Below are 13,572 nucleotides of genomic sequence, written 5' to 3' on the forward strand. Positions count from 1 at the left end.
GGAACTGAAAAACATCCCGTTTAGATCGCCCCAAAAGAGTCGGCACACCCAAATACCTATTATTCTAGCCAGTCAATTGCAAACCCAAACAGTGACTAATAAAATGGCACATTGAACCAGCAACATTCTTTGAGAAAAATATAGACGATTTACTAAAATTCACTTGCTGCCAAATGCATACTCATAATCAGCCAAAATACGTTTCAAAACCCAAACCCCTAGTTCCACCGCAGCATAAAACACAACTAAGTCATCTGCAAAAAAGAGGTGAGAAATAGAAGGAGCTTCCCGGCAAATTTGAAGGCCGGATAACAGCCTGGCTTGCTGCGCACGCAAAATAGTAAGGGAAAGAGTTTCAGCACAAATTATAAAAAGATATGGGGACAAAGGATCACCTTGGTGCAAATAATGGTGTTACATGACTTGATGTGTAATATGTTATGTTACATCATGAGGTAATTGTGTTGCATGGTAATTGAGTTGCGAACTAGATGCGGTGTGAGTTAGGGTTATATAGTTTGTAAAATATATATCATATAAAATTGCGTTCAGAAAATATCTCTATTGATACAGGTGTGAATCAAATTCGAGAATGGGAGCGTGAGAGCAGCAGAATTAAGTCATAAATAGTGAATTAAGTCGTAAATAGTGAGAATTTGAGCCAGAACATGTGCGGATCATGAAAACGAAAGCGCTTTTGGAACTGTTCTCACCCGTTGGTTGAGAAAGATGGTATGACTTAGGATATAAATCTGTCAATGCTGGAGAAATAATTTAAAAATATATATATTTGGTAAAAAGAAAATTTTAAAAAATATATTCAAACAATAGGTGCCCATTTGACTTTTTACAGTTGTAACACACGAGTGTATTCTCTGCACAGTGACCACGGCCGGTCACTGATTGGACAAAGTTATAATTGAATCACTAGAACAGAGCCAAGAAATTATATTTTATTGGACTGTGACATAACCGAGTCCTCAACATGTATACAGTATGATTTGCACTTGTAAGTTGACTGGTGAGTCCTCAATCATTCCTTCTCTTTTTTTTGGTTTCAATGTCAAAAAGCTTTGTTCCATGGAATAGATGCTAATTTATGGTAAAAGTTGCCATTTTCAGTGTGGGACTTCCATGAAAGTCATATTTACATCCTCTTAAGGTAAGAACACTGAAAACTTTTTTTTTGCGCTGTTAAATTTGAATGATTGTGCTTCTGAGAGCATTTGACAACTGGGTTATTCTTATTGAGATTGTATTAAAGAAAATTATGGGTTTTGATGGGTTTATGTTGTTTGGATGGTCAGTTAGTTCATGTGAGTTAATTGGGTATAAGAATAAATTGGAGTTTGGTTGTAATCTAATAGTAAACTTGATTGATTCAATTAATCTCACACTGTTGAAAGATGAAGTTCTATAGATATTTGGAAATCTGAGTATGATCTTTGAACCGGATCCAAGAGCTTAATAGGGCCACTAATGGGGATTCTGGTTTTTGCAGTTCCTGACTTTTATCAAGTTGGGTTTTTAAATCTTATTAATGGGGGTTTCTGATATTTCTCAAAAATTGATGTTTGAGATTTTGTGAAGAAACTTCTTGAAGCTATGTTTCCATATTTTCCTTTCATTCTTGGAGAAATTGGATTTTTATTGTTGCCACTTTGAAGGCCTGCCGTGGGATAAATTATGCAATTATTTGATTGTAGCTTCTTGTGGCTACTTGGTCTAATGTTGTGAGTACAATTATTTGATTGAAGAAGATTTAAAGAAACTAGTTGTGGGTGTATTTTTTTTGGATTCAAATGGATGCATTGTAAGTTATTGCTTCTGCAACACAGATAGTCTCGAGTATGGTAGGAGTTGTTGGTGCACTGGAGCAGGCCTCTAGAAATCTCGATGAGGCTCCAAAGAGAATACAAAGCATAGAGGAATTTGTATGTGATCTTGAGAATTTGACACACCGTATTAAGCATAAACATATGTACAAGCTACATAACCCCCAACTAGACCACCAAATTCAAAGCTTAAATGGCCTTATAGAACAGCTGCATCCAAACATCTAGAAGGCAAGAAGGATCGTGTCAAGGAGTAAAATTAAGAAATTGGCTAAGGTTGTGTGGAGTTCTTTAGCAGGGGGATCCACTTGGGAAGATAGTGAAGACAATTAGAGATGACTTGAACTGGTGGCTTGAATCTCAAAGATTGACTGAACAAGTTGAGAATGCAATGGAATCAACTGCGAGAAACATCCAGGTTTGACTGAAAATAAACACGGATCAAGGGTACCCAATTTCTAGTAAGTGCAAATTTGTGAGTAGTTTACTAGAGAAAGAGGATTCCCATAAGGTCATTCTAATAGTTGGCTTATCTGGTATTGGAAAGTCATGTTTGGCTCGTCAAGTGGCTTCCAATCCTCCAACAAAGTTTGTGGATGGAGCAGTTGAACTTGGATTTGGGCAATGGTGCAGTAAGGCTGCTTGTAATGGTAGTAAAGCTGAATACCAAAAGGGCTTGGCAAGAAAAATTTGTAGATTTTTTGTACAAATTGGATATTGGAAGAAGATGAAAGATAACAGTGGAGATCTTGAATATGTTTGCTGCCTGCTTCAGGAAGCATTGTATGGGAAGAGTATTTTGATCCTTCTTGATGATGTATGGGAACAAGACATTGTTGAGCAGTTTGCAAAGATGTATGATAGTGATTACAGACACTTGGTAACAACAAGAAATGAATCAGTTTACGAAATAACAGAAACTGAGAAAGTAGAGTTAAGCAAGGACGATGTGAGGGAAATAAGCAAGGCAGTTCTTCTCTACCATAGCCTCCTTAGCGAGGAAGAGCTTCCGGTATGAGCTATATTTTTCTGTTATATTCGTCATCTTCAAAATTTTATATGGATATAAGCTGCATGTATGCTAAACTTATGTCCATCTGCTTAGATCACGAGCATCTATAAGTAAACTTATGTCCATCTGCTTAGTTCATGATCATCTATGAGTCTTGGCACTGGAACATGAGTTCACTTCTACGAAGATATCTTTCCTAAATTTTGAGCTTCTAGATATCCAAGTGTTTCCGTTCATTCTCTTTCTAGTTAACTCTTCCATCTAGCTATTTCCACTTGTGCCATAGCGCTCACTAATGGTGCTATAATAGGCCATCCATGCATGGGGCACAAGCCAAGCACTTCAGTTGGCCCTCTTTACATTATAACTTATTGAAGCTACTTTGATGTTCTCTTCCACATATCAACACTTGTCCACCTACTACCCTCATGTCAGCCACTTGTTTTTTAACATGTCTTTTTGACTTTCCGTCACTGATTCTATGGTTGGCCTTAAATCATCATCCAGAATTTTTATTTAGATTTAGTTGCTGTGCACCAGCTTCAATGAACTTTCAATGACATGTTGGAGTCACCACAAGATAAACTTTCTCTTCATCCATGAAAATGAGCTGGAGGATCTATTCATTACTATAATTAGTCTATTCCAGAGCTCTCACACACCAAAAGGTTCTCAGAACAAACACATTTCTGCATCCATATTCATTGAGAAGCCATAGAACATTAAACTAATTCTTGTTTAAAGGCATACATAATCCCAAATAGAAGAAAGATAAACAAAACCTACATTCTGAGTCCTTCTAGAGATTTATAAATATGAATTCTAATGCAATGGTAATTGTGCGTCCAATCATTCATTACAAATCAATCAGAAGGGCGTACGCTATTGCATTCATTCTTTCATTTTCTTCCACTGCCAAGTTCAGCCTTTGTCAAATGATGGACAGAGAAACAACTTTTATGAGGTTATAGTCATGATAAAATTCATGCGGCTTTACAGGACCATGAGAAGATAGAGATTTGGTCAGAATCAATCCACCTTTTTTTTTCCGTCATATTTAATTTATTGTCTTTGTTAACTCTTTTCCTTACTAGTAGCCATATATGTGGATTGGGTTCAATTTGTGTCTTGACAATTACTTTAGCAAATAAATGCAATTATTTTTGTATTATCTAGTAACTATTGATGTCATGTTACATCACAAACTTGTGTGTTCAAAATGTCATGTAAAATACTATGGACTGATCCAATTTTCATGAACTCTTTCAAGTATCCCTGTAGTATTGAATATGTGAAATGTTATTGCCATAATCTTTGGATATAAGGCCGAGTTGACCTTCAAAGCTCTTGCAGGACCACATGATAAGATAATACTGTTATACATCTTATTGTTAACCTGTGTGGTCAGTTCTACTCCTTTGTAACCAAAGTTCATCACAGAGTCAAACCTTAACTTCTTGATCATACAAACTGACTATCATAGTCAAGTCTGGCTTACCTGAAACCTATTTCTAGTTCTTGACTGTCTATTATCCCTATATGTGCTCATTTTCTTTATTATTTTGCAATTTTTTCTCTAAGGATTTCCATCGTGATTTGCTAAGATTTTGTGGCAGAGTGTTTACTTGAATGTTGTGGTCATCATCCTCTTACAGTTGCTGTAATGGGTAAGGCTCTCAGGAAAGAAACAAGAACGGATAAATGGGAAAAGGCTATAACCAACATATCCACATTTGCCGCGTGTGCACCAGGTCTGGTCTCATATGCAAATGAGAAAGAAGCCGAGAACACAGTTACCATTTTTGGATCATTTGAGTTCAGTCTAGAAGCAATGCCTGAAGACTCCAGTAAGTCTTTTTATTGCTCTTGCCGCTCTTTCATGGGTTGAGCCCGTGCCAGAAGCTTGCCTAGAGGCCATTTGGTCGGTTCTTGGGCAGGAGAGCTTATTTCCTATTGTAGTCTGCAAGCTTGTTGAAGGTTCCTTACTAATGAAAACTGATTCTTATCCCTTGTACCAAGCACATGATATGGTCACTCTGTACCTTGATAGCAAGGTGAATGATTCCATTGAGATTCTGCTGAGTGATTCTATGCCTGAAGGAACTCCATATATCAGCCCTTGGCTTTTAATTTTTGGGAAGGAAACAATTTAAGAAGTCGCTGGGCCAAGGATAGAGATTCTTCTGAGTGTTTTAGAAGAAAAACAGACGTTTATCACCTTGGAAGCAATTATCCAAGCTTTTATGGCTAGCATATCCATATCTGAACTTGAAGCTAGCGGAGCAAGCTTTAGTGGCATATTGGGACCGAGGATTTCAAATCTGATGTCAACAGACTCACAGGATCTGATAGCAGTGTCTGCAAAAGCCATCACCAGTATATTCAGTAAGAGTGATTACACTAATTATTTCCCATCCCTTGAGACTATCGATGCAGTTGCTAAGCTTGCTCGGATATTAGAAAACTGTGAGGACCCCATGATCCAAACCAACATTTTAAATGTCCTTGCAAAGCTAGCAGAATTTGGAACCCCTGACACAGTTGATAAGGTGCTTCAGAGCATTCCCATGAACCGGTTGGTGGATTTGCTCCATCCTAATGCTGAGGAATGCCATGAGAGCATATTTTCTATATTGATGTCATTAACAAAAGCCGGCAAATCAAAAGCTGTTGACAGAATGCTTTCTTTTGAGATCGACAGAAGTCTAATAAAACTTCTTGAGGTTGGATCTGAGGTTGCACAACACCTTGCTATTGTCACATTGAAGGCATTTCATGAGCTTGGAGATCTTCCTGCAAATGGGTCCCTTAAACCTCGTACTCTAAACCTCTTGCCTTGGCAAGTAAGACTCAGTTTGGAACAAATTGCTATGTCGGAACGAAATGTACCCCTTTCACCAAAACCACTAAATTTTGAAGATCTCATTCACAAGATGCTCGACAGTGATCACAAACGGGTATTGGAGGCAATGCAAGACATTATACCAATCATTGAGAAAGCAGGAGACTCAGAAGTTAGAGACATGATCCTTCGCAGTCCCATTGTCAAAAGACTATCTGAACTCCTGCAAATTGGGCAGCCAGAACAGAACTCATTGAGATTTGCTTCTGCCTTTGCACTAATGAAGTTGGCTTGCTCTGGGGGAGAATCATGTATAAAAATTTCTGGAGTATGACATCATTCCTGATCTGATTAAAATGATGCAATGCAATGTTCCAGAGTTGCAGGATTCAGCCTATATGGCACTGAATCAGATGCTTTTTGGCAACGGTGGGTTCCTCATTCTGAACAGAATCCTCCAAATGGGGCTCATGGAGAGGTTGGTCCATTCGTTTGAAAGCAAATCGGTGAAGACACGAGAAGTAACCATGCGTTGTGTTTTAGATATTGTGGAGTTGGGAAACAAAGCCTGCTTAGAGAGGATCTTTTCCTTGCAAGTGGTGGAGAAGCTCGTGAGGATTGAAAAGGGTGGTGGAGGCTCCGGTGAAAGCGTGGTGGGGTTCCTCAGGGGGATAGATAAGTGTAAACATCTCTATACAGCAGAGCGCAAGGTTATGAAGCAACAAGTGGTGAGAAAGGTTAGGGCAGCTTTGAAAGGCCATAAATTGGAAGTCCAAATTTTAGCAGATGTAAATTCTTCCGTCTCCGAGGGATCGAGAGTCTCTAGTAGTGGCAACAGTAGTGGTAGTAGTAGACAGAGAAAGTAGTAGCCAGTTTGCTTGGTTTTTGAGTTCAATGAAAGAGTATAACTAGTATTTTTAGCTCACTTTTCAACACATGGCCATATGCAACATCTGTATTTACATTTTACAGTGTCAATTTAAGCAATAAATACAATTATACTCAATTTTGAAATGTTTTCCAACTACAGTTAAGATTGTATTGGCTGCTTCCCTTAGCTCAAAGAGAGTTGCATGCAACATCATTTTGATTCTTAGTTGCAAAGTATTTGGTTGTGAGTATACTATGTCCATGTTCAAATTGATCTATATACAATTGTAAAGCTAGGGAGGTACAAGAGAAGAATCTGAGCTGTTGCTGAAGGGGGGTCACTGCCTCGATGTATATTTACTATTTTCATTGGATGTATGAAACTAATCCATTTAAAATTAGATCTTTTTTCTTTTGGTAAGTTGTGTCAAATTTGGTATAATTTATTATCTATCAAAAAAAAAAAAAAAAAAAATCCTATTCTTTTTTAAGTCTAGAACCTACATTTTGATACCACAAATTGGCTTGAAACCTTGAAACGGCAAAGACCTTTTATTCACGTAATTAAGAACTGATTAGACCATTGCTATGGTTATGTTTCTATCTTCATAATTTTTTTTTTAAAAAAAATGAACCTATCCTTTTTTAAGTCTAGAACCTACTTTTTGTAATACCCCTAATTTTAAAAGAAGTCTCGGTATTTTATTTATTGAGTTATTTTATTTTTGTGTGATTAATTGCGTATTTGCTTAATTATTTAATTGTTTTCTTAGTTGATTTGCTTTACCTGTTTAATCTTGTATTTAACTGTTTTAATTTCTTTGGTGGTTAATCTGTTGAATTGATTATATTATTTAATTAATTAATTTTGTGTTATTAAATTGGTTGTTATTTAATTAATTAATTTTGTTTTATTTAAATTGGTAGCAAGACATAGCGTGTGTAAAAAAAAATAGGTTTTGTTTTGGGCCGATTATGTTTAGGTTTAGGGTTTAGTTGGACTTAGGTATTGTTGTCTATAAATATGTACCACACGTCTAGTGTGATACCCCCGGATCTCCGGATGCGGGTTAGTTAGGCCCACGCCCGATTACCCGAGGATATCAAATTAATTAGCAGTTAACGAACACATAATACAATTAAGAAAATAAGAATAAATAAATTGCTGAAAAGAAACTAGAATGATAATCCAAAAACATCAGAATAAAATTTTATTAATAAAGAATTATTCTGATACATCCAAATTCTCCATTTCTAATACAATTCGGGAATCCATCTAGTGGAGCCCTAAAAATTCCAATTGAAATTTACATCGCTGGGAAGAAACCCAAGTTTAAAACATAGAAATAAATCCTACATCGTCGGTGGAGTGAATAACTGTATCTACTCAGCACGATCAAGCTCTAAGCTGGAACCGTCGAACTCCTGTAAAAATAAGAGTGGGTCAAGCCCACATGCAAATTCTATTCTAACTGTTATCCATACAGTGACCCGATACGCAGATACACCCTAGATATCCCAACAATATCTATATAGTCCATAATAGATAAATATATAACCATACTATAGGACTCTCACTAGACTATGCTGAGGGTCTCAACCTGAATAGAAGGTAACATGCAAAACGCACCTGAGTGGGCATGACTATCTAAGCCTAATAGGGTATACCTCAACCAACATAGCTAGCTACGCATCCTACTGCATATATGCTCCTTAACCGTCGACTATGAGACTCAAGCTCGTGTCACGGTACCATAACAATATATATAAAATCCGTTCACATTCATCCATAAGAAATCCAGTAAGTCGTTCGGCGTATTCAACCGCACCGACCCATATATATAAGGAGGATTTTATTTAACAACCAGTACCCTTATTCCAAAATAGGTAGGATTTTAGCAACTAGTGTTAATCCAAACCTAGTATGCTACCGTCCCATACCAGTGCATACAATCCTCCATATTCGTGTAAATTACAACAATTACATAATAGTTGAGCAATTTATAGTCCAAAACCATTCCAAATAATTGTAGAAGAGTATTTAGTATTTCAACAATTTAAATCCAAAACCATGTAAATTATAACCGATACATAACAGTTTAGCAAAATCCAAACCAAAATCCAAATAATTGCAGAAACGTATTTAAAGTTTCAGCAATTTAAATCTAAAACCATGTAAATTACAACTAATACATAACAGTTTAGCAATTTACAATCCAAAACCAAAATCCAAATAATTGCAGATACGTATTTAAAGTTTCAGCAATTTAAATCCAAGAGTTAACCCATGTATTGTTTAACAGTTTATCAACTAGCATCCAGAGCATGAATAGATCAGTTTTAGTAAATCAACAACTCTATCATGCAATTTAGAAAGTTTTAAAATCATAATATTGTCTAAGAATTTGCTAAAATTAATTCTAAATTACTTCTAGCAATTCAGTTCCTTTTATCTGTCAAAAGCAAGCTAGGTTGCAAACTTGTATACTGTTTTATTGTTCTTGTACCGAGCCATAAACTATGCTATGAGTCCAATTTTTTTATTAAAAGACTCCCTAATGCATCTAAAATTTAATTTAGAATCATGTTATAGCACCTTAAATTGTCAAATTAAAATTAGACAATTTATTTCCTTCCAGCCGTTAACCGTAGGCAAAATTGTTAATTAGCTCACTTTTAATTCTATTAAAACAAAGGGGTATTTTATGCAATTCAAGACCTTGATTGCATGTTAAAATAATGTTTTGAAAACCCCATTAAAGTTTTAAAACTGTTTAGAAACCCCAAGTGCCCAAAAAGTAGCTTAAAAAGTCACAGTACGCATCAAATTGGGTAGAGCCTGCTCTTGGAAAATTAGAGCAGGCTCTAATCAGCCTAGAGCTGGCTCAGAGGAGTTTAGAGCCTGCTCTTGTTGAGGTAGAGCCTGCTCTACTCTTTCTAGAGCTGGCTCTACTCATGGGAAAGCCGAATTCCTCTCCCTTTGAGAGCTTCAGTCCGTTTCTGCTTCATTTCAGTCCGTTTGCTCTGTCTCTGGACCATTCCTACCACTCTGTTGATTTCTAAAACTCATCTTAAGAGTCTTATAACACCCTAGTAACATTCCCATGATTCATTTACAGAAGTTGAAATCAAATTAAAACTAAATTTGTTACCGAAACAAAACATGCTTTAGGAACAAAACTGAAACTATTTTAGCCCCCGGGGGCGTAGTAGTGATGGTTAGAGCTTGGGTTTTCACAGAAGAGGCCCGAGGTCAACTCCTAGCCTCTGCGTTCCCGGACTCACCCGGAGGTGTCCTTGGGCAGGGCTCCACCCCCCCAGGTTTGTACCTACGGTGAGTCCCTAAGGGGCCCTGCGTGGGGGAGTTCCTGAGTCATAAAAAAAAAAAAAAAAAAAAAAAAAGCTGAAACTATTTTGCAATATCAGTTCCATTCCAATCCTTTATGTTCCTCTTCACTACTGCACTTAGGAGTCTTATCTAAAATTCCAATCATTCGTTTACAGTTATTGAAAGAAAATACAGTAACTAAAATTCCAACAGAATTTACATGCTTTAAGAAAACAAAACAAAAACAGACTTGCACGAATTGTAACAGATTTAATTTCAACAACAAACAGACCATCAATATAGCATATATTAACCATGTAAATTCCAGTTCCTAATTAATTAAACCCTAGAGACTATCTAGGTGCACAGAACACAAGTCAAAGGGAAAGAGGAAGAAAAGAACTTGCCTTTCGGTTTCGGTTTGAAACCTTTCAACGTCGTCCTCTTCCTAGAATTTTCGGCGATCATGATCGCTGTCAAGGATTCATCTGCTCCGGTTCTAACCCTCAAACATCCCTCAAGCTTCCTCCTTAGTCCGGCTTATAATCCTTAACTCAAACCCTACCTTCCTCTCCTTCAGTTTTTCCTTTAAACTCTCTGTTTCACTCTCTGTATTTTCACAATTCATGAATAAGGTTTGTGCTTACAACCCTAAGTAGACCCTTATTGTTTTATTTATAAGCTTAGGAAAAGATATTAGCCCTAATTCTACTTTAATCGTAGAGACATAAATCAACAATTCCTTACATCTCCAAGGTGGCTTAATTAAACAAGGCGGCTTTATTCAAACGTGACGGTAAAGAGACAAAACCCTAATAATTTAACCTATTTAACTAAATAAAATAAAAAAACCAATTAACCAATTAATTAAAACCATAATTAAATTACATAAAATAATTAACCAACAAAATAATTCAAAAACAACTTAAATGACAATTAAATCAATTAAAGACTATACAATTAAATCAAATAAAGAACGAACAAATAATTTAATCAATTAAACCTAAACACATATCCACATAAACACATAAAACACTTAAAATAAATAGTAAAATCCCAATTATATCCTTTTTAATTTTAGGGGTATTACATTCTCCCCCTCTAACAAACGGAATTCTGTCCTTGGAATTCACGAAACCTTGAATTATTTTCATTAAAATTCATTAACGTTCCATTGTGGATGCTGCCTTTAAGTATGAGCTCCACTGAATTCCAAAACTTTCAGGAACAATTTATTAGTCCGATGTAAAAGAAAACATAAAAATTATTCAACATATAAGTTGGATTTAACAACTACTCACTCTTACCCAAATTTGTTTGTACAGGGGAAAGATCCACATTCCTCCAAATTCCATAGCATAGATTTGCAAAACATCTATGCATCCATCCTAGTGTTTTAGGAACACTATCCATGAAAACAATTGAATACATAACAACTTCCCCGACAACACACCTTGCTCCCGATATGGAAAACATTCCAAATCAACTGATCAAATGTACACTCTCGATTCAAACTTCCGTCGAGATATGAACCACAACTATACCTCCGTTATCAGTGCAATATAGAACTGATGCGAAGTCCAAAAGTCAACATTACGAGAATTAATGTCCCTCAGCAAACTTGCACAATCTAGCACTCTTAATCCCTATGAAATTAAAATTCCAGTAAATGTTGATAATCTCGACCAACCATCCACTCCTGACTAAGCCTACTCTCCTTTTCTAACAGGTGTTACTCGTATAGACGTTTATATACACGTCTTTTCCCAAACCTGTTCACTAGAACTGAAATTTGATGTCTTGATGTTCCTTATAACCGTCCGAGTGCATCGAGAACATTTCTACAAATTTTACATCTTAGTCACTCCGACAACATTCACCGAATCAACGAATCCTCCTCTAGTACCGTATACTGTTTCTGAGTAAGGTAACACCGTCTCTAGGGTCAGCTCTGATATTTGAGGTTGACCCCCCTTAATTTCCTTGGTAAAAACAAGTGTCATTAGTACATAAACTAAGACTTCAACTCCTAATGCAACAACCGACCGAAAACTCCTATCGGTTGTTGAGAGCGTCCACCTCCACATTCCATTCTACATGACAAATTTCAAGCGAAGCGTAAATTACCACTTTAATGCATCTAAGTTGTCACGTAATCCACTCTATCCATATGAACTGATGTCCTACCAGTTCAAAATAAACTAAAAATTGAGCTAATTTCATTAGAAATCAACTAGTATCCCATCCAGAATCCTGACCTTCTGGTAAAGTTAGCAATCCCTCAACTAAACCCGTGAAAATGCTCTATCATTTCCACTTTTGTATAGAAAATGACTGCAAAGATCTAGCAATCTCTGCTGGTCCATCTCAACCATCTAATTATATCAGATTGGAAGACAAAATCACTTTGTCCCTCCTCCTGCCCCTCCAAAAATCTGCTCCAGATCGTGAGTGCATCATATTTTCCGTCAGTATGAAGAAAGAACTAAGTGTTCTGAACGTCAGTCCTGGTATCCTTCTCCCAATCTGTCTACCAAAAGTACCATTAGTCTGATACCACCAGTTTCCGTCTGCACCAAATACTTAATTTGGGGCACCGTCAAAAGCTAACCCTGCAACTGAATCGATGCAGTACCAATTAGTGAAATCTTACCACTCATAAAATCATTCCAGAAATTCCAGTCATTAAAAGTCAACTCACTGTGACTTTTTCACATACACCGTGCATCGCTTCTTTATATAGGTGTTTGATTTCAACATCATGTCTTGACACACCCTACTTCCTTAATATAAGTAGTGTCAATTTGACTCCTTGTTTCGTTCCAAACGAATATGAAACTTTTCCCATTCTCCATATAGTCATCCATGTCCTAACAATAGCTAATTATTGCGAATTATGACCCTAAAAATTTTCACATTTTATACAGTGCAGAAACTTTGGTTCCTCCTCTAAGTGCAACACCAGCAACCCCTCCAAATGACACCCTTGTGAATAGTGTCTTAATTACGAATAGACTGATGAATATTTAATCGGTTTACCCTCCTCTCTTGACGACATTTTACTAAATACCTACCAGCACGAAATTTTCCTTCCGTCTTGGTGGTCACTGCAGAAATTTCCCTGAAGATTTTCCGCACCTCCGACACCTTTCACAAACCATGGTAGCATTTCAGCAATCTTTATCTACCACAACCCCATGAATACAATCATAATGATATCCACCAATCCTAGGGTGTTGTAAAAACAAATCCCTATTGTAATACCCCTAATTTAAAGGGATAGTCTCGGCAGTTATTTATTATTTTTATTGTATTTTTGGGTGATTATTTGGTTTAATTATTTTATTTAATTGTTTACCTGTGTGACGTGTATTTAATTGGTATCTATTTATTTGTTTAAATTGCACTTTATTTTATTTAATTGATTATTAAAGGTTTTAATTTAGGAAGTAATTTAGGAAGTATTTTAATTAACTATTTTTTTTCATAATTGAGGGTTTAGTTTCTTTAGCCGACACAAGATTTAATTAAGTTCTATGGGCCGGTTAGGATTTAGTTAGGGCTTTAATTAATTTAGGGTTTTGGTATAACTCTATAAATATATGGGTATACGTCTGCCGAGGGTTTCTAAAACCCTATTCACCATATTCCCGTATACAGTAAAGAGAGAAGTTGAGAGAACAGA

At 36.4% G+C, this 13,572-nt stretch overlaps 1 protein-coding gene across 2 annotated transcripts; it reads left to right on the forward strand.

Annotated features, from left to right (window-relative positions):
• The first annotated feature begins 1,034 nt into the window (after nucleotides 1–1,034).
• Nucleotides 1,035–6,816, forward strand: LOC132285196 (uncharacterized). Of its 2 annotated transcripts, none has more exons than XM_059787364.1 (2): nucleotides 1,035–2,847; nucleotides 4,464–6,816. In XM_059787364.1, exon 2 carries the CDS (start codon nucleotides 5,091–5,093, stop codon nucleotides 6,021–6,023), a length of 933 nt encoding a protein of 310 aa, XP_059643347.1. In that variant the 5' UTR covers nucleotides 1,035–2,847; nucleotides 4,464–5,090; the 3' UTR covers nucleotides 6,024–6,816. The 2 variants fall into 2 exon arrangements, with proteins under 2 accessions (XP_059643347.1, XP_059643348.1); XM_059787365.1 differs by having other exon boundaries at nucleotides 4,503–6,816.
• The last annotated feature ends 6,756 nt before the right edge of the window (nucleotides 6,817–13,572 follow it).

This window comes from Cornus florida, unplaced genomic scaffold (genome assembly GCF_030987335.1).
Source record: "Cornus florida cultivar Cherokee Brave unplaced genomic scaffold, ASM3098733v1 CherokeeBrave_3.0.0_Hap2_Chr11, whole genome shotgun sequence".
NCBI lineage: Eukaryota > Viridiplantae > Streptophyta > Magnoliopsida > Cornales > Cornaceae > Cornus > Cornus florida.

What these genes read in the sequence shown, in the direction of transcription:
- LOC132285196 (XM_059787364.1), top strand. Translation starts at nt 5,091, where the DNA reads ATGGCTAGCATATCCATATCTGAACTTGAAGCTAGCGGAGCAAGCTTT.